We start from the raw sequence: 19,465 nt of genomic DNA on the forward strand, positions 1-19,465 counted from the left end.
GGACATGCACTCCAAGGTCCCTCTGATCTTCTGCACTTCTCTGTGTCCTACCATTTAACCCTTGCCTTGTTAGCCCTCCACAAATGCATGACCTCACACTTCTCCAGATTGAATTCCATTTGCCACTGTTCTGCCCACCTGACCAGTCCATTGATATCTTCCTGCAGTCTTCAGCTTTCTTCATTATCAACCACACAGCCAATTTTTGTATCATCTGCAACCTTCTTAATCATACTTCCTACATTCAAGTCTAAATCATTGATATATACCACAAAAAGCAAAGGACCCATTACTGAGCCCTGCGGAACCCCACTGGAAACAGCCTTCCAGTCACAGAAACACCCTTCGACCATTACCCTTTGTTTCCTGCCTCTGAGCCAATTCTGGATCCAACTTGCCACTTTGCCTTGGATCCCATGGGCTTTAACTTTCGTGACCAGTCTGCCTTGCAGGACATTATCAAAAACCTTGCTAAAATCCATTTATATTGCATCAAATGCACTACCCTCATTCACCCTCCTGGTTACCTCCTCAAAAAATTCAATCAAGTTCGTCAGACACGACCTTCCCTTAACAAATCCATGCTGACTGTCACTGATTAATCTGTGTCTTTCTAAATGAAGATTTATCCTGTCGCTCAGAAATGTTTCCAATAATTTTCCCACCACCGAGGTTAGGCTGACTGGCCTGTAATTATTCGGCCTATCCCTTTCTCCCTTTTTAAACAACGGTACCACGTTAGCAGTCCTCCAGTCCTCTGGCACCACACCTGAAGCCAGAGAAGATTGGAAAATGATGGTCAGAGCCTCTGCTATTTCCTCTCTTACTTCTGAGCACTTGTGTTTGTCACATTCATCACATGCACTTTCCATTCTCCTGACCCGCTTTGCAGACTCACTGATCAGTTTGGATGTTCCCTCAAACCCGCAGATACCTGAAAATGACCAACCCACTGAACCACGCAGAACTATTCAAAAGACACTGACTCGCAAACAACGGAGGATTCAATTAACCTGGGCAAGGTGGCCCTCAACTGGTCCAGGCAGAGCGCGGTCGATGCGGGGGGGGTGTTCGCTCCGGCTGCCCACCTCTCTTCCGTGGCTACAACCAATGCCTGGGTGTCCCTGAAGAGGGAGCACGCAGTGTCTGACGGTTCCCTTTGAGGCTTTCCCTAACCGGTGGGCACCAGAGGGACTGGAGTGCAGAGTGGATCCAGGGAACTCAATTATAATTTTTAAAGTTTTTATGTCAGTTTTGTCATAATTTGGAACTTATTGTTTGTGCCCCTTTAAAAAGGGGGGCACTTATGGTTTAAATGTTTCTGATTGATGATTTAATCGTCCCAATTGATTAGCCTAAAGATAAGCCTGTGATTCCAGATATTCGAACTGTGTTTGAGGAAAGTCAGGGCGATTGGGATCCTTATTTTTTTTTCTATAAATTTAAATTCCCCAACAGCCGTGGATGGATTTGAACTCAGATCATCAGTCAAATCTCCGGATTAATTAGTTCACTAAATTTACCACTACGCTAGTGTCCCCTTCCTTTGGGATCCTTATTGCCTTGTCAGCCAATGACACTCATTTTTCAAAGTCATGATTGGCTCTGGGTGTCATCTCCCCCTCCTCCCTTTACTTGATTGGTGCTCTGAGAGAGAGGCTGCCACTTCTGATTGGGTATTGAGGAATGTCACTCATCACCTAGGCGGCCACGCCCTGGATTATCCAGCAGTATAAATACTAGGAGTTCGGGGGGTTGGTTAAATCCCAGCTTCTTACTTCAACAAAGTTTAGATTTAGCAATAAATAATAATAATTAGGATGGCTTCTCAAGTGTGTCAGAACTACCACAAGGACTGTGAGGATGCTGTCAACAAGCAGATCAACATGGAGCTCTATTCCTCCTATGTTTATCTCTCCATGGTGAGTCTTGTATTTCTGACCACTTCACAATGGAGTCTATGTAATGTGACTTTACTAAATTCTGTGCTGTATCTAGCCCACCCCTCAATCTATGCACAGTAAATTCATTTTTAAAGGTATAATATAATGCAATTTATCATTTTGTGTGTCCATTAACAAACTGCCTCTCTGGTCCTTGCAGTAACTGAACCATATTCTGAGTATCTTAATGACTCTTTGTTGGGCTCTTGTGAGCATGTTGTTGAAGTTTATATTTGTAATACTCTGCATTCAATGTGTGGCATTCAGAATTCTTATCCTCACTTCTAATTCACTCCATGGCCTTTCCCTACCTTGCTTTTGCAAATGAGGGGATGTAATCTTCAAATTAGAAGTAGCCCATTTCGGAGGGAAGTCAGGAGGCACTTTTTCACACACACAAGGGTGGTGGAGATCTGGAACACTTTCTTTACCTGCTTTTCCCCCCAGCTGTGGATGCTGGGACAATTGGAGCTTTCAAGACAGATGCTTTTCTTGGGTAAGTGCCTCAAGGGGGATGGAGTAAAGCTACAGGTCAGCCATGATCAAATTGAATGGTGGAGCAGGCTCGAGTGGCCCACTCCGGTTCCTAATATTCTTAACCTCCTAGTTTTAACTCTCAGTTTGTGCCCTTCTGTCTTTTCGCTAACTCCCTTTGCCGTACTGGTGGTAAATCCGTCAGCCACTTTGACCCTACTCGGGAACTCTCCCTTAACTCTGCTTTCCTACTTCTTGACCTTGACCAAGCACTTCAAATTCTGAAGGTTTATGAACCTTTATTCCTTGGTATTGGTTCTCCTGTGAAATGCCTTGATTAGTGTTGAAGGTGCCAAATTAATGCTGCTTGTGGTAATTTTAGTTCCATGGGATGAATGTAGCCAGTAAGATTCAGACCAGTTTCTCCTCTTTGATGTACTACATGAATTGTGTACTGTGACTAGACTCTACTTTAATGGGTTTGTTTCTAGTGCCCCTTGGCAATAGATCTGGGCCAATATTTGCAAGTTACTATTTAATCTGCTCCCACCACCCTTTCAGGCAGTGCATGCACTTGAGTTTCCTCATGTAGCCTCTGGTTCTTTTGCCATTTCCATTGGCCAGTTCCCCTATTGCTAGGGGTCAGATTGTCCACTCTCTACCAGGTTAGTGAAGTAAGTAGGCCTGTGCTAGTTTTCATGTACAACGAGTTCAGTGAGACTTGAACCATTTGCAAGAAAGCATAATCCAGGTTGGCTTTATGTACAATACACATGATGGATCTGCCATGGGATACCCAACTACTTTTCTGATCTCTCCAGTCCTTCTACTTTGACCGGGATGACGTTGCCCTGCGTCACTTTGCCGAGTTCTTCAAGGAGCAGTCACGTGAGGAACGGGAGCACGCGGAGAAACTGATGAAATTCCAGAATCGGCGTGGAGGCCGAATCATCTTGGCGGACATCAAGGTTTGGCTCAATAAACAAGTGACCTTCGGTCTGGGTCCCCGTAGCCTGATTGTTTCAAATACTTTCTAAAGCAATTTGTTCCAATTTATAACAAACAGGCCATTTGGCCAAGTGGGTCCATGACGGAGTGTATCCTGCACGAACCACCTCCCACCGTGCTTCATCTAACCCTATCTGCATATCCTTCTATACACGTCTCCCTAGTACTTATCTAGCTTCCCCTTCAATACATCTGTTATTTGACTCCAGTAGTTGTGCTGGCTTAATGCCGTAGCTCTCTTTTTTCTTCTAACACATTGGTTCATGGTAACATTAGATATTTGCATGCCTAATTTCCTTCAATACTTGTTTGTTTATTCCATTGTACAGTGAACTGTCTGAATTTCCCTTTCCAGAAACCAGAGCAGGATGAGTGGCGCAATGGTCTGGAGGCGATGCAGAGAGCTCTGCAGCTGGAGAAGAATGTCAACCAGAGTCTGCTGGATCTGCACAAACTCTCCACTGAGAGGACTGACCCTCATGTAAGTTCTTGATGCTGTAATGTGGGCATATGTTAAGTTGGAGGTGGTGGAACCTTGAGCCTATTCAAAAGATCTTCACACCCAATAGCTGTGTTGGTGCCTTTTTTAGGTTTTTAAGTGGTGGGAGGTTGGCCTACTGTGGACATTGACTAGTAAATGTGTCCCAGTGATTCTAGGATCTATGCCCCTATTGTGCAGGAAGTTTAATCTAATGATGCAGTAATTCCATTAATCTCAATTGCACCACTAGAACATCCTGCAGTCCAAGTGGATTAAACTCTCGAGGGGGAAGCTAGGATGTTCCTTGAAATCTGCTGCTGGACATAACTAGTTTCCCTCTTTTTTTCCAGTTGTGTGACTTCCTGGAGACCCACTACTTGGATGAGCAAGTGAAGATGATCAAGAAGCTTGGCGATCACATCACCAACTTGAAGAGACTGGGAGCCGCTGAGAATGGCATGGGAGAGTACCTGTTTGACAAGCACACCCTGGGGGAAGAGTGACTGCAGGGATGAAGCCTATTGTGTTTAGTACTTGTATTTATAATTGTGTGTGAGACTCCTGTCCTGTAGGGAATGATGGCTTGTGACTTTGTGCAAGAGCTGAGACCTGGGCTCTTAATGTGAAATGTCACTAACTGTAAATAAACTGTTCTATATTGGACTGGATTTTGTCTGCTTGTAAGTTTTAGTGGTTTTTGTTCCAGTTAGCATAACTTGGTTACATTTTCCAGTATTACACTGGGCTGTGCAGCAGTGTTGTCATGGGATTTGGTCATAGAATGGTTACAGCACAGGAGGCCATTCGGCCCGTTGAGCCTATGCCGGCTCTCTGCAGGAGCACTTCGGCTAGTACCACACCCTGCCCTTTTCTGTGGAGCCTTGCCATTTTTTCCTTCAGGTACTTGTCTAGTTCCCTTTTGGAAACAGATTGAGCCTACCTCCACCACCCTCTCGGGCAGTGCATTCCAGATCCTAACCACTCGCTGCGTTCAGTTTTTCCTCCTGTCGCCTTTGGGCCTTCTGCCAATCACCTTAAATCTGTGTCCTCTGGTTCTTGACCCTTCCACCAATGACCACAGTTCTATTTTTTTTTTTTTTTTTTTGCAGGGGTAATTTTTAATTTTTTTTGTATTTCTTGGAACTGTAATACAACAGCTAAATGTACCAAGGTGTGTTCAGCCAAATGAGCTAATGGGACCAGGGACCCCTGAAGCTTTGTCAGAAGTAGGTTTTTAGAGTCTTACAGGAGGAAGAGGTGTTTAGGGAGGGAATTCCAGAGCTTGGGGTCTCGGCAGTTAAATAGAAGTATTTGTTGCCATGGCGATGAATATTCCCCCTGCCCTTGAGAGCTTGAAGAGAGTTATTATTTAGTCACTACAATGAAATACAAGTTATAATAAACACAAGGAAGTTTTCCTGTGACTGTGTTCTGTCATTTCAGTCCAATGAAGAGAAAGCTCTGGTTTAGCATTCTCTAAGAATTATATTTTCCCTGGGGAAGAGCAGTTCGTATTCAGTAAACTGCTACAGATCCCCATCAGTCATTAGTGGGGGTAACTCCGTTAACAAACTCACCACTGCCGCTATAGCTTTTCTGATCAGCTTTGTGGGCAGAGAAACAAATAACTGCTGCACAGACCAGCAATGTTGGAGCTCACTGAACTCATGATAAGGGGATTACAATTGATGTGGTGGTGGAGGAGAATCAACAATTGCCATATCAGCTTGCTATCCACATAACATAATTAGAAGCAGGAGTAGGCCATGCGGCCCTTGAGCCTGCTCCACCATTCAATAAAATCATGGCTGATCTTCAATCTCACCTCTACTTTCCAGCCCGATCTCCATATCCCTTAATCCCACTACAATCTAAAAATCTATCTGAGCCTTGAATATAGTTAATGGTTCAGCATCCACAGCCCTTTGGGGTAGAGAATTTGAAAATATCTTACTGGGAAACTGTGAGTACCCTACTGGGCTTTGTTCTGGGACCACTCTCCTTCCCCCTCCCCCACCATGTTTGACTAACCTGCCAACACTCATGGTCTTGGGTAAGGTATTGAAGGATGAGGAATACGTGCGGAACTGTAGTCCCACAAAATATAATCCTTCTGGAAGGAGTAAATGTATTTCATTAAATGCACAAAGTAAAACCCCCAAGTTAAATAGATACTTCTCCTGAAACTCTTTCCCCCTACCTGCCTGTTCCATCAATGTAGAAACCCAATACCGGTGTGGTAAACCACTGTTATACCTGCCTGCATGTGTGTGTGTACTCCACTAGGTACAGGTCTGTACATGCCTCGGCTGACTCCTCCCACTATTCCAGCTATATAAGTGACTGCCTCTCAGTCCCTTGGTATTCTGGATGGGTCGACCACTCGAGGCAAGACCTTCATTCTCTAGTTAATAAAAGCCTGATTGTTACTCGCTTAACCTCAATCTTTTGAGTAATTGATGGCGCGTCAATTTTATTAACTAGATTTTTTATAATGGAGAAGATCCTCACACCAGCATGGCTGGACCTGGACAGTCGGGAAGCGGACGCTTCCACCAAGTTTGCTCACTGGCTCATGTGCTTCGAGACATTCCTGACTGCCTCCACTGCGGTCGTAACGGATGCGGACAAACTGTCTGTCCTGATCTCCAAGGTGAACCACCGAGTGTACTCAGTCATCCGGGACGCGACCTCGTACACAGCCGCCCTCCAGCTCCTCAAGACCCAGTACGCGCGCCCTGTGAACGAAGTGTACGCCAGGCACCTCCTGGGGAGTCGCAAGCAACAACCTGGGGAATCGACTGAGGAATACCTCCAAGCACTGTCCGTGCTTGGCCGGGCCTGTGGGTGTAAGGCGGTAACGCCCGCTAAGTACACGGAGGAACTGATCCGGGATGCCTTCATAGCGGGCCACAGGTCCAACTACACCCGACAGCAACTGCTGGAGCAGAGCGACCTCACCCTCAACAAAGCCTCCGAAATCGCACTAACGCTGGACGCAGCCTACCGGGGCATGGATGCCTACTCCTCTGCACCGTGGACGCCGCGGGGAACGACAACCTGGGACACGGTAGGACAGCCCCATAGCACCGTACCACCCCAGCCACATCCCAACAATGGCCCAACTACCGCAGCAGTGTCCCAAGGCCAGACAGCAGTATCCCAAGGCCAGAAATGCTACTTCTGTGGCCAGGCCAAACACCCCAGAGCACGCTGCCCGGCGAAGAATGCGACCTGCTCGGGCTGCGGGAAAAAGGGACACTACGCCAACGTCTGCAGGGCCAAAGCCACCCCGAACGCCAGCAGCGGCGCGTGTGGGCCGTGCGAGCCGCCATCTTGGGCCCCCAACAGCGCCGCGTGTGGGCCGTGCGGGCCGCCATCTTGGGCCTCCCCAGCCATGTGAGAACCACCCCAACAGCAGCCATCTTGGACGACTCCAGCCACATGGGGATCATGGACGCTGCCATCTTGGACACCAGCCGGGACGCAGCAGGCCGCCAACCCCCCCCCCCCATCTGATACCCGCAGCGACACGCTGACCCCTACGCTGGCCTCTGTTACGCTGGACCAAACGAGACCGCACCAACTAGCTCGGTCCAAAATGGACGTTAAGGTAAACGGCCATGCAATAAACTGCCTTTTTGACTCCGGGAGAACAGAGAGCTTCATCCACCCCGACACGGTGCGGCGTTGCTCTCTCCCAGTCCTGCCTGCGCACCAGTGGATTTCTATGGCCTCCGAGTCCCAGTCAGCGGACATTGGCGGCTACTGCGTGGTGACACTAATAGTAGACGGGACTGTGTTCAATAATTTTAAACTCCTGGTCCTGCCCCAACTTTGCGCTGCCGTTCTACAGGGGTTGGATTTCCAGTGCCACCTCAAAAGTGTTACGATGGCATACGGTGGCCCCCTCCCCCCACTCACAGTCCGCAGCCAGCAGCTTCCAAATTGCCCGCCGCGCACCAGATGCAACCTCTCCACACTCAGAGTCCCCCCCCCCCCCCACTATTTGCTAACCTCACCCCCGACTGTAAGCCCATCGCCACAAAGAGCAGGCGATACAGTGCCGGGGACAGGGTTTTCATTAAAACCGAAGTGGAGCGGCTCCTGAAGGAGGGGATTATTGAGGGCTGCACCAGCCCCTGGCGAGCCCAGGTTGTGGTCGTTAAGACCGGCGAGAAACAATGCCTGGTCATCGACTACAGCCAAACAATTAACCGCTACACCCTGCTGGACGCCTACCCACTCCCCCGCATAACTGACATGGTCAACCAGATCGCGCAGTACCGCATCTTTTCGACCATTGACCTGAAATCAGCGTACCACCAGCTCCCCATCTGCCCTGAAGACCGCCAGTATACTGCCTTTGAGGCAAACGGCCGCCTCTATCACTTCCTTAGGGTTCCCTTTGGCGTTACCAACGGGGTCTCCGTCTTCCAAAGGGAGATGGACCGGATGGTCGATCAAAACGCGCTCCAGGCCACTTTCCCTTACCTGGACAATGTGACCATCTGCGGCCATGACTTGCAGGACCATGACGCAAACCTCGAGAAATTCCTCCGCACCGCCCAACTCCTGAACCTGACATATAACAAGGAGAAGTGCATATTCCGCACAGACCGCCTCGCCATCCTTGGCTGTGTTGTGGAACACGGGGTCATCGGTCCCGACCCGGACCGGATGCGTCCCCTTATGGAACTCCCACTGCCCCACTGCCTAAAAGCTCTGAAGAGGTGCCTAGGGTTTTTTTCCTACTACGCCCAGTGGGTCCCCTACTATGCAGACAAAGCCCGTCCGCTGATCAAGTCCACCTCTTTTCCCCTGACGGCAGAGGCCCGCTTGGCCTTCCACCGTATCAAGGAGGACATTGCCAAAGCCACCATGCACGCAGTGGACGAATCCATCCCCTTCCAGGTGGAAAGCGATGCATCCGACTTCGCTCTGGCCGCCACCCTTAATCAGGCGGGGAGACCTGTGGCCTTCTTCTCATGAACCCTCCAGGGCCCGGAGACCAGACACTCCGCGGTCGAGAAGGAGGCCCAGGCCATTGTGGAGGCTGTGCGCCATTGGAGGCACTACCTGGCCGGAAAACGATTTACCCTGCTCACTGACCAGCGTTCAGTTGCTTTTATGTTCAACAACAAGCAGAGGGGCAAAATCAAAAATGACAAGATCTTGAGGTGGAGAATCGAACTTTCCACCTACAATTACGAGATCTTGTACCGGCCTGGGAAGCTCAATGAACCCCCAGATGCTCTATCGCGTGGCACCTGCGCCAGCGCGCAGATCGATAGGCTGAGGGCCCTCCACAATGACCTCTGCCACCCAGGGGTCACCAGGTTCTTCCACTTCATCAAGGCCCGCAACCTGCCTTACTCCATCGAGGAGGTCAGGACCATGACCAGGAACTGCCAAGTCTGCACTGAGTGCAAACCGCACTTTTATAGACCAGACAGAGCCCACCTGATAAAAGCCACTCGCCCTTTCGAACGCCTGAGCGTCGATTTTAAAGGGCCTCTCCCCTCCCCCGACCGCAATGTGTACTTCCTCAACATCATTGACGAGTACTCTCGTTTCCCGTTCGCTATCCCCTGCCCGGACATGACCAGTGCCACGGTCATTAAATGTCTGAACGACCTCTTCACCCTGTTCGGTTTCCCCAGCTATATCCATAGCGATCGGGGCTCATCGTTTATGAGCGACGAACTCCGCCAGTACCTGCTCGCTAGGGGTATAGCCACAAGCAGGACCACCAGTTACAACCCCCGGGGGAACGGACAGGTGGAAAGAGAGAATGCGACAGTTTGGAAGGCCGCCCTACTAGCCTTAAAGTCTAGGGGCCTTCCGACCTCCCGCTGGCAGGAGGTGCTCCCCGATGCGCTCCACTCGATTCGGTCACTGCTCTGCACTGTCACCAATGCCACCCCTCACGAGAAAATGTTTGTCTTCCCAAGGAAGTCCACATCGGGGACATCGTTACCACCATGGCTGACGTCCCCAGGGCCGGTACTACTGAGAAGACACGTGAGGACCCATAAAATGGACCCCCTGGTCGAGAGGGTCGACCTCCTCCACGCCAACCCCCAGTACGCTTACATTGCGTACCCGGACGGGCGGGAGGACACAGTCTCCATACGAGACCTCGCACCCTCGGGGGCCGCAGAAACCCACTACCCATTACCACCCCCCCCCCCACGACCCGATATCCAACCCCAGCAGCCGGCACGCCTGGGCCCATCACCCACGAGGACTACACTCCAGTGCACCAGCCTACAACGGATGCGACGCCAGAAACTCCACCACCCCTGCCGTCGCCACGTCGATCACAGCGGCAGACAAGACCTCCGGAGAGACTCCAATACATGAACTTCTAAATACACTTCACCCCGCCGGACTCATTTTTAAACAAGGGGTGAATGTGGTAAACCACTGTTATACCTGCCTGCATGTGTGTGTGTACTCCACTAGGTACAGGTCTGTACATGCCTCGGCTGACTCCTCCCACTATTCCAGGTATATAAGTGACTGCCTCTCAGTCCCTTGGTATTCTGGACGGGTCGACCACTCGAGGCAAGACCTTCATTCTCTAGTTAATAAAAGCCTGATTGTTACTCGCTTAACCTCAGTCTTTTGAGTAATTGATGGCGCGTCGACCGGCAGCTCCTCCATAAATGTATTGATTGGTATTCAGGCCCATTGTGCAGTTCATACCAAATAGCAATCATCCTTTCCAAATCCGACTGCATCTCCATTTGTGTCCTCCACCCCCAGGAATGGATTCATCCGTTGATGATGCTGCAGCTGCAACACGCCAGTGTTTACAAGCTAATTTAGGAACTTAGCTGAGAACTGCAGCGGGTGCAATGAAATTGCCGTCTTCAGCCATTCCACGTTGATGTCTTTGCATCTCTCGGAGGCATTTCTGGGGTATTTGAGTCCCCACATTTCACACGACGATGAGCCGCAATTCTACGAGTCGGGATGGGTTTGCGTGCTGACGGGTTTGACGGCTTCATGTTTCAGACAAAACAAAGTCTTCAGCTCACTCGATGTGAAAAACTTTACAGGCGCCCGTGTTTTAAGAATGACATTGATTTACAGCACAGAAACTGGCCATTCGGCCCGACTGCTCCGTGCCGGTGTTTATGCTCCACACGAGCCTCCTCCCGCCCTTCTTCATCTAATCCGATCAGCATATCCTTCTATTCCCTTCTTACCAAACTTCCCCTTAAATGCATCTCTGCTCTTCGCCTCAACTACTCCTTGTGGTAGCGAGTTCCACATTCTCACCACTGAAGAAGTTGCTCCTGAATCCCCTGTTAGATTTATTAGTGACTATCTTATATTTATGGCCCTCAGTTCTGGACTCCCCCACAAGTGAAAGCATTTTCTTTCCATCTACCTTATCAAAACACCTTCATCATTTTAAAGACCTCTATTAGGTCACCCTTCAGCCTTCTTATTTCTAGAGAAAAGCGCCCCAGCCTGTTCAATCATTCCTGATCGATATAACCTCTCAGTTCTGCTATCATCCTTGTAAATCAACTGTGCACCTTCTCCAGTGCCTCTATATCCTTTTTGTAATATTCTCCTTAGAGCAGAGAAGGCTAAGAGGAGATTTGATAGAGGTGTTTAAAATCATGAAGGGTTTCGATAGAGTAAATAAAGAGAAACTGTTTCCAATGGCTGAAGGGTCGATAACCAGAGGACACAGATTTAAGATGATTAGCAAAAGAACCAGAGGCGACAGGAGGAAAAACTTTGTTACACAAGGAGTGGTTAGGATTGGGAATGCGCTGCCTGATGGGGCGGTGGATACAGATTCAATAGTGGCCTTCAAAGGGGAATTGGATAAATACTTGAAGTAGAAAAAATTCCAGGTTCCTGGGGAAAGAGCGGGGTAGTGGGACTAACTGGATTGCTCTTTGAACGAGCCGGGACAGACTCGATGGGCCGAATGGCCTCCTTCTGTGCTGCACTATTCTATGATTATATGGAGACCAGAACCGTGCACCGTACTCCAAGTGTAGTCTAACCGAGGTTCCATACCAATTTAACACGTTGAACTCGGGTGCGGTTCGGCTGCAAGCACTCCCCGCACTGAGGTCAGAACGGCACTAATGGTAACTGTTTGCATCTCACAAAATCTATGAGGTCGACGTTCACCCCGCTCCGTGCCGATACATTTCCTACAGTCTGACTACAAAGAAGCACAGCCCTGGTAGCAGCTCCCCGAGTGACGGGCTAGAAAATACACAGAGAAACATAGAAGATTGGAGCATCAGTCGGCCATTCGGCAACTCGAGCCTGTTCAGCCATTTAATGAGATCGTGGCTGATCATCCAAATTCAGTACCCTGTCCCTGCTTTCTCCCCATATCCCTTGATCCCTTTAGCCTCAAGAAATATATTCAAATCCTTCTTGAATATATTTAATGAATTTTCCTCAACTGCCCTGTGTGGCAGAGAATTTCACAGCTTCACCACTCTCTGGGTGAAGAAATTCCTCCTCATCTCAGTCCTAAATGGCTTCCCACTTATCCTTAGACTGTGACCCCTGGTTCTGGACTCCCCGCCATCGGGAACATGCCTGTTTTTCTGGAAGAGAAATTTCTGTCTTTACATTCGAAGGGATTGTGTGATGGGGAGAAATATTTAATGGAAAGTCAAGCCTCATGGGTCACGGTTCTACAGAATCTGAAAATGTGAAATGAATAATACTCTGGTGTATGTTCCATAACACACAAAGATGTTTCCAATCAATTGATTCCATTTTTAGAATATTAATTCACGGGATGTGGGCGTCGCTGTCAACGGCCAGAATGTATTGCCCGGCGCGAGTCGCCCTGGAGAAGGTGGGGGTGAGCCGCCTTCTTGAACTCCGTGCGGTGAAGGTACTCCCACAATGCTGTTAGGCAGTGAGTTCCAGGATTTTGACCCAGCGACGATGAAGGAACGATTGTAGGAAAATTCATCGATAGCGAAGGATGATTCTCAGCACCTTGAGCTTTTGAAAAGCAGCAAATTGTCATTTAATTCAAATGAGAGCATCGAACAACGAGAGACTTTCCGATTTGAAGAAGGTCAAGGAACCCAAAAGCAATGACATCACCGAGACTGATCTCCCAAACCTACCGGTTTTCCATAGCTCTGATTGGCTCTGGGTCTCACCCCCTCCTCCCCCACACCCCCTCTCCTTTGTTAATTGGTGCCTGGATTCAGGAAAGATTCCTGATTGGCTCTCAGGGATTGTCAATCATCATTGGTGATGTCATTCCTTGTTTGAATGCAGGCTGTCCCGGTAGTATAAATACAAGAGCTTGAGTTAAAAAGGGTTAGTTTTTGAACTTTCTAGGTGCTAGTGAGCAGTAATAGTATAACAGGAAATAGTGAAGATGGCCTCCCAAGTACGTCAGAACTACCACAAGGACTGTGAGGATGCTGTCAACAAGCAAATTAACATGGAGCTCTATTCCTCCTATGTTTATCTTTCCATGGTGAGTCTTGTATTCCTTGTTGCTGTATTCTTAAAATCTGGACATTCTGAAGTTCCATGAACTGGCTTTAAATTATATTTCTCTTGACTTCCTTACCTGGGGAAGCAATCTTTGAGCAGTGAGTACTTCAGGGTGAGCTTGTTGTGTTGATGGCCTGCTCCTTGTAGCAGCTGCACTCTGTTGAGCAGGTTTAATATATGGAACTAGCTCAGCTGCTGCCTGAGTTTGTAACAGAAGAGCACAAACCTGGTCAAGTGACTGTTGGTGCTTGTTGATATGGGACAAAGTTCAGTTTCAGTGGGGTGACTGTAGTGAGTGACATGATGGCAGGTCCTCACTAGCTTTCTCTAACTGGAAGTGAAGTTCTGGGAATCCTGGTGTTGAAGCCTTGTTCACTGTGCCTAGATCTCTTTGGCTACAAGGCACTTTGGGAGGTAGTCAATGAAGTCACCTGTTATGTGGGAAATGCAGCAGCCAATTTGTGCACAGTAAGCTTGCACAAACAATGAGACTCATCAGATCATCTGTTTTGGTTGAGGGATAAATATTGGCCTGGGAATCTGGAGAGAACTCCCCTGTTCTCTGAAGTAGTGCCTTGAGATCTTTCACATCCACCTGAGGACAGACAGGGCCTCTGTTTAACATCTCATCTGACTGACTGGAAATAGAGGAGGGACTACTTATCCAGCAGTAGAGTTTAGTTTGACTGGTCATGAAATATAATCCTGAACTGTAGTTTATAGTTTTTATTTGTTGGTTGACTGTTTCATCCTGGTTCTTGGGAGGAGAAGCTGGCCAACATGTTCAGATTAGTGAAGTGAATTGCATTTTGCTAGTTAACCAATGGTATCTTCAGGATCAAGGGAGAAGCCAGGGACAGGGTACTTGTTTGGATGATCAGCCATGATCTCACTAAACGTTGGAACAGGCTCAAGGGGCCGAATGGCCTACTACTGCTCCTATCTTCTATGGTTCTATCTATTTTTGCAAGATTAAGAACTCACTAGCTAACTAGGGGTAAATATAATCTTGCATTGTATATGAAGATCTAGGTCTGATGAAGCTGTTTAAAATTCTCTCCACAGTCCTATTACTTTGACCGGGATGATGTTGCCCTGCGTCACTTTGCAGAGTTCCTCAAGGAGCAGTCACATGAGAAACACGAGGATGCTGAGAAACTGATGAAATTCCAGAATCGGCGTGGAGGCCGAATCATCTTGGAGGACATCAAGGTTGGATTCAATAAATGAGTGGCCTTCTGTTGGGTTCCCCTTGTTTCCAATACTTTCTAAAGCAATTAGTTCCAATTTGAATCCATGGTTCTGGTGGCTTAATGCTGTCATTCTATATTCCTGTGACACATTGGTTCATGGTAACATGGATTTCTGGCTGCTTTTCACCCCTGTTTTCCTTGTGCTGTCTTGTGTCTTTTTTGTTTAATTCATTGTAAGTGAACTGTGACTTTCACCTTCAGAAACCAGAGCAGGATGAGTGGAGCAATGGTCTGGAGGTGATGCAGAGAGCTCTGCAGATGGAGAAGAATGTCAACCAGAGTCTGCTGGATCTGCACAAACTCTCCACTGGGAGCACTGACCCTCATGTAAGTTCTTGGTGGGTTTTTGGGTATGTTGGAGGTGGTGGAACCTTGCTGTCCTTGAGCCGATTCAACAATCTACATGCCCAATCGCTTTGTGTTGGGGTGTCTCCTGGGTTCTTAAGGGGGTTGGGGTGAGGATGGGACAGTTGGCCTTATGTGGACATTGAGAATAAGTGTGTCGCAGTGGTTCCAGGATCTAAGCATCTATTGTACAGGAATTACTAGATCATTTGAGCAAATTTACATCATCTCAATTACACCACTTGACTATCCTCCAGTCCAAGAGGATTAAAATCCCAACTCTAGAGGAAGTGGGGGGAGCTTGGCTGTTCCTTGATATCTGCTACTGGCCATAACTAGTTTCACTTTGTTTCTTTCAGTTGTGTGACTTCCTGGAGACCCACTACTTGGATGAGCAAGTTAAGATAATCAAGAAGCTTGGAGATCACATCACCAACTTGAAGAGACTGGGAGCCCCTGAGAATGGCATGGGAGAGTACTTGTTTGACAAGCACACCCTGGGGGAGAGTGACTGAAGCTTATTGTGTTCAGTACTCGTGTTTATATAATTGTGTGGGAGACCCTGTCCTTCAGGGAATGATGGGTTGTGTGACTTTGTAGAAAGAGCTGTGAGACCTGGGCTCTGTAATATCAACTGTCACTAACTGTAAATAAACTGTCCAACATTGGACTAGATTTTGTCTCCTTGTAAATTTGAGTGGTTGCTTATTTTCTGATAACATTTGGTTGTCTTCAGACAAGAGCTACGCTGGGCTGTGTCCTCTGAGATGGTGTGCGTTGGCGACGTATTTCTTCCACCAGCTGCACGGCCTCAATTACGCCACGCAGCTTCTGTTTGTGAAAGTGGGCGGCATGCGTGCCAGCCTGCGGGAGCTGCCTGTTTTCTACCAGGAACTGCTATGGGTTTGGAACTACGTCGCTTCCAGGCGGAGCTCTCTTTTTTCCCCCCCCCCCCCCCCCCCCCTCAGGAGCAGCGGCTTTTCCTCGGGAGCCATTGCTCAGGAATCCGCCCCTCCACGACCGTGGGTTCGGGTGGCTGGCGGAGCGCAGGGCTGTGCCTGGCAAGGTGACCAGAGTCGGGGATCTGCTCGATGGCGGAGGAGCGGGCTGGATGGCGCCGGAGGAGCTGGCGCGGCGCCTGTCCTGGGCCAACGTCCGGCTCGTGGTCCAAGCCATTGAGTCAGTGAATGTGGCACTGGGCCCTGGCTCCACTAGGTGTATCGAGGCGGCTTGAGCACGTGGGGCGATCCTGTCCGAGCTTGGCCCCCGTTCAGACGGAGTTCCTAATCGGCGCCCGGCCACGAAACTCCCCTCGGAAACCGGCTCCTCACAACTTGCGCCGTCTCAAGGAAAGACCCTCCGTGCCTTTTCATTCCGTGCGGAGGAGTTTCCTGTAGGGGCTGCTCCTGCGCAGACACCACTTTGCCATCTGCGTCTGCCATCCGGACACGCCTTGGCGTGGCGTCTTGCTGACCGGTGGTGGCGGAGGTCCCCAATGGAGGGCTCTCTACGCGGGAGTCCTCCCTTGTTTCATCGGGGACTTGGCCTGGAGGGTGTTGCACGGAGCGGTCCCGTGCAATATGGTTTTAAATAGGTTCACGGACTCCCAGGCCGCCTGCATTTTTTGCGGCCTGGAGGAGTCCGTGTTTCACGTTTACATAGAATGTGAGAGGTTGCAGCCCCTCTTTCATTACCTGAAGAGGCTGCTCCTTGATTTTTGGTTGCACTTCAGTCCCACGCTCCTGATCTACGGTCACCCTTGTGGGCCTGGCTAAAAAAGCCATCAATTGGTCCGGGGGGTCGTTCAGCCGGATTACCTGCCTCTCTTCCGCGGCCATGTTCGCGCCCGGGTGGCCCTGGAGATGGAGCACGCGGTGTCCGCCGGCACGCTTGAGTATTTCCGCGACCGGTGGGCGCCGCGGGGACTGGAGTGCCTCGTCAACCCGGAAAACCAAATTTTAATTTGATTTATGTTTTAGTTGAACTTTTGTTAATTTACAGTCAAATTTGTTGTTGGTCCAAACTAAAAGAGTACACTGGGCTGTGTTTACACAGAATGTGAGGTGGCAGCCCTCCTTTCTTTCATTATGTGAAAGGAGCTGCTCAATTTTGGGTTGCACTTCAGTCCCACGCTCCTGATCTTCGGTCACCCAGTGTGGAGGGAGCAGGCAGATGAGAGGACTTTCTCGGAGGACTGCTCCTGGGCCTTCCCAAAAAGGCCATTAACTGGTCCAAGCAGCGGGCGGTTGAGTGTTGTTCGGCCCGATTGCCTGTCTCTCTTCCGTGGCCATGTTTGTGCTTGGTTCTCCCTGGAGATGGTGCACGCGGTGTCAGCCAGCATACTCGAGCCCTTCTGTGACGGGTAGGCACCGCAGCGACTCGAATGCATCATCGACCCCAGCAACCAAATTTTAAGTTTCATTTGATGTTTTAAGTTGCAGACAATTTGGTTAAACACCCAATCTAGTCTAGTAGAATTGTCCTAATTCAAATCTGGGAGTTCCAACTGGCTTTTATGGGATTCTTTTCTTGAAGATCATTTCTGTTGGTGGGGAGGGGGTGAAGAACAATACTCTCTTCATGGAGTCCCATTGGCTTAGAACCACACTGCACTATGTTCCTACGGCTAAAGCTGCCACTTCTAAGCCTAATGGAGAGTTGGAGAATAGAGCAAGGTAACTATAGGATAAACAATTAGAGACGTGGTCACAGTGTTAGAGCTTTATCTGAGTTTTGACCTTGGGTGAAAATCTGAGGTTATTCTCAACATACCTGTATCACATGAACACGTGTGTCAGTCCACTAGTCCCACTTTTCCTTACTTCATCTTTCATTCAATAGTGTTAGACCTTTGATGTGCTTTCTTAGCCTGTTCCTTCCTGTTGATCCCACAGTGTTGTGGTCCAAACAGGAACACAAGGTATCCATGGAACCCCAGCACCATCCTTCCCTGACCAGCTTGAGGGAAACCTCAGTAACTCTCATCTCAGAATGATTTACTGGACTTCCTGTTCCACCAGAGAAGATTCACCAGTCTCCTCGCCTCTTTCCATTTGTACTTTCCTTCTCGACAGTCAAACATCAAGAGAGATTAATCACTAAAACAAGTCTATAACAGATAGTCTCTTCACATCAGTGGGACAAAGTCTACACAACCAACACTACACACAGTGATTGCCAGCAACTGGGTCCAGGCAGCAGAGGGTCGTTCGGCCGACTGACTGCCGCTCTTCCGTGGCCACGTTCGTGCCCGGGTGTCCTTGGAGATGGAGCACGCGGTGAACCCGGCACGCTCGAGGCCTCCCGCGACCGGTGGGCCCCGTGGGGACTGGAGTGATTCATCACCCAGCAACCAAATTTCAACTTAATTTGTTAAGTTTCACTTAATGTTTTGAGTTTAGTTAGTCTGTTTGTTTATGGGTTGCTCAAAAAGAGTACACCCAGTGATTGCCTCTCTCTTCCTGCAATCCCCCCAATCCCGTCAGCTTAACTCAAACATCCTTTCCCCGGCGGCTAGACCAGACTTACCCCAGTACATGTCAAATACATGGAATGTACTCGTGCAAAAGGTAATATTTAAAACATTACAAAAACACACATACACAGTTAACCATCATTTAAAGCTGGCATAAATCTAATAATGGGGGTGAGGCGGACCTACAAATACAAAGGGATCGGGATAGGTGGGTGGAAAATGGCAAATAATGTGGGAAAATACAAAAGAATGAGACTAGGGAAAAGAAAGACTTGCATTTCTATAGCGCCTTTTACGACCACCGGATGTCTCAAAGCACTTTACAGCCAATGAAGTACTTTTTGAAGTGTAGTCACTGTTGTAATGTAGGAAGCATAGCAGCCAATTTGCACACAGCAAGCTCCCACAAACAACAATGTGATAATGACTGGATCATCTGTTTTTGTTATGTTGGTTGAGGGATTAATATTAAAAGAAAGCACAATTTACACTTCATCTAGAGCCATCCTTTGTTTCTTAACCTGTCCCATTACCATCTCCCTTTGCCTTGAATATCTCTCAATGTCTCTTAATCTCTCCTGCCTTCCATCCTATCACAGACCGTCCCTTTTGTTCTTTCCTCCCCTCCCCCCTTTCCCAGCCTCTTCACTTGCTTAAGAATCTGTTCCATTTCCGGCTTTTTTCCAGTTCTGACGAAAGGTCATCGACCTGAAACGTTGACTCTGTTTCTCTCTTCACAGACGCTGCCTGACCTGCCGAGTGTCTCCGGCATTTTCTGTTTTTATTTGAGGGATAAATAGGACAACCCAGCCTATCCAATCTTTCCTCATAGCTAAAATTCTTCAGCCCAGGCAACATCCTCGTAAATCTCCTCTGTACCCTCTCTAGTGCAATCACATCCTTCCTGTAATGTGGTGACCAGGACTGCACGCAGTACTCTAGCTGCGGCCTAACCAGTGTTTTATACATT

The 19,465-nt window shown here is 48.7% G+C and overlaps 2 protein-coding genes across 2 annotated transcripts; both read left to right on the top strand.

Annotated features, from left to right (window-relative positions):
* The first annotated feature begins 1,755 nt into the window (after window positions 1-1,755).
* On the top strand, window positions 1,756-4,569 carry LOC147099735 (ferritin heavy chain, oocyte isoform-like). The gene is made up of 4 exons (XM_085969108.1): window positions 1,756-1,922; window positions 3,239-3,385; window positions 3,781-3,906; window positions 4,257-4,569. Exons 1-4 carry the CDS (start codon window positions 1,821-1,823, stop codon window positions 4,407-4,409), a joined length of 528 nt encoding a protein of 175 aa, XP_085825234.1. The 5' UTR covers window positions 1,756-1,820; the 3' UTR covers window positions 4,410-4,569.
* Window positions 4,570-13,266: 8,697 nt separating this feature from the next.
* Window positions 13,267-15,613, top strand: LOC147099736 (ferritin heavy chain B-like). Its single transcript, XM_085969356.1, has 4 exons — window positions 13,267-13,402; window positions 14,488-14,634; window positions 14,877-15,002; window positions 15,380-15,613. Exons 1-4 carry the CDS (start codon window positions 13,301-13,303, stop codon window positions 15,533-15,535), a joined length of 531 nt encoding a protein of 176 aa, XP_085825482.1. The 5' UTR covers window positions 13,267-13,300; the 3' UTR covers window positions 15,536-15,613.
* The last annotated feature ends 3,852 nt before the right edge of the window (window positions 15,614-19,465 follow it).

Source organism: Somniosus microcephalus, chromosome 28 (genome assembly GCF_052327205.1).
Source record: "Somniosus microcephalus isolate GS21.2 chromosome 28, FLI_Smic_1.0, whole genome shotgun sequence".
Classification (NCBI taxonomy): Eukaryota; Metazoa; Chordata; class Chondrichthyes; order Squaliformes; family Somniosidae; genus Somniosus; species Somniosus microcephalus.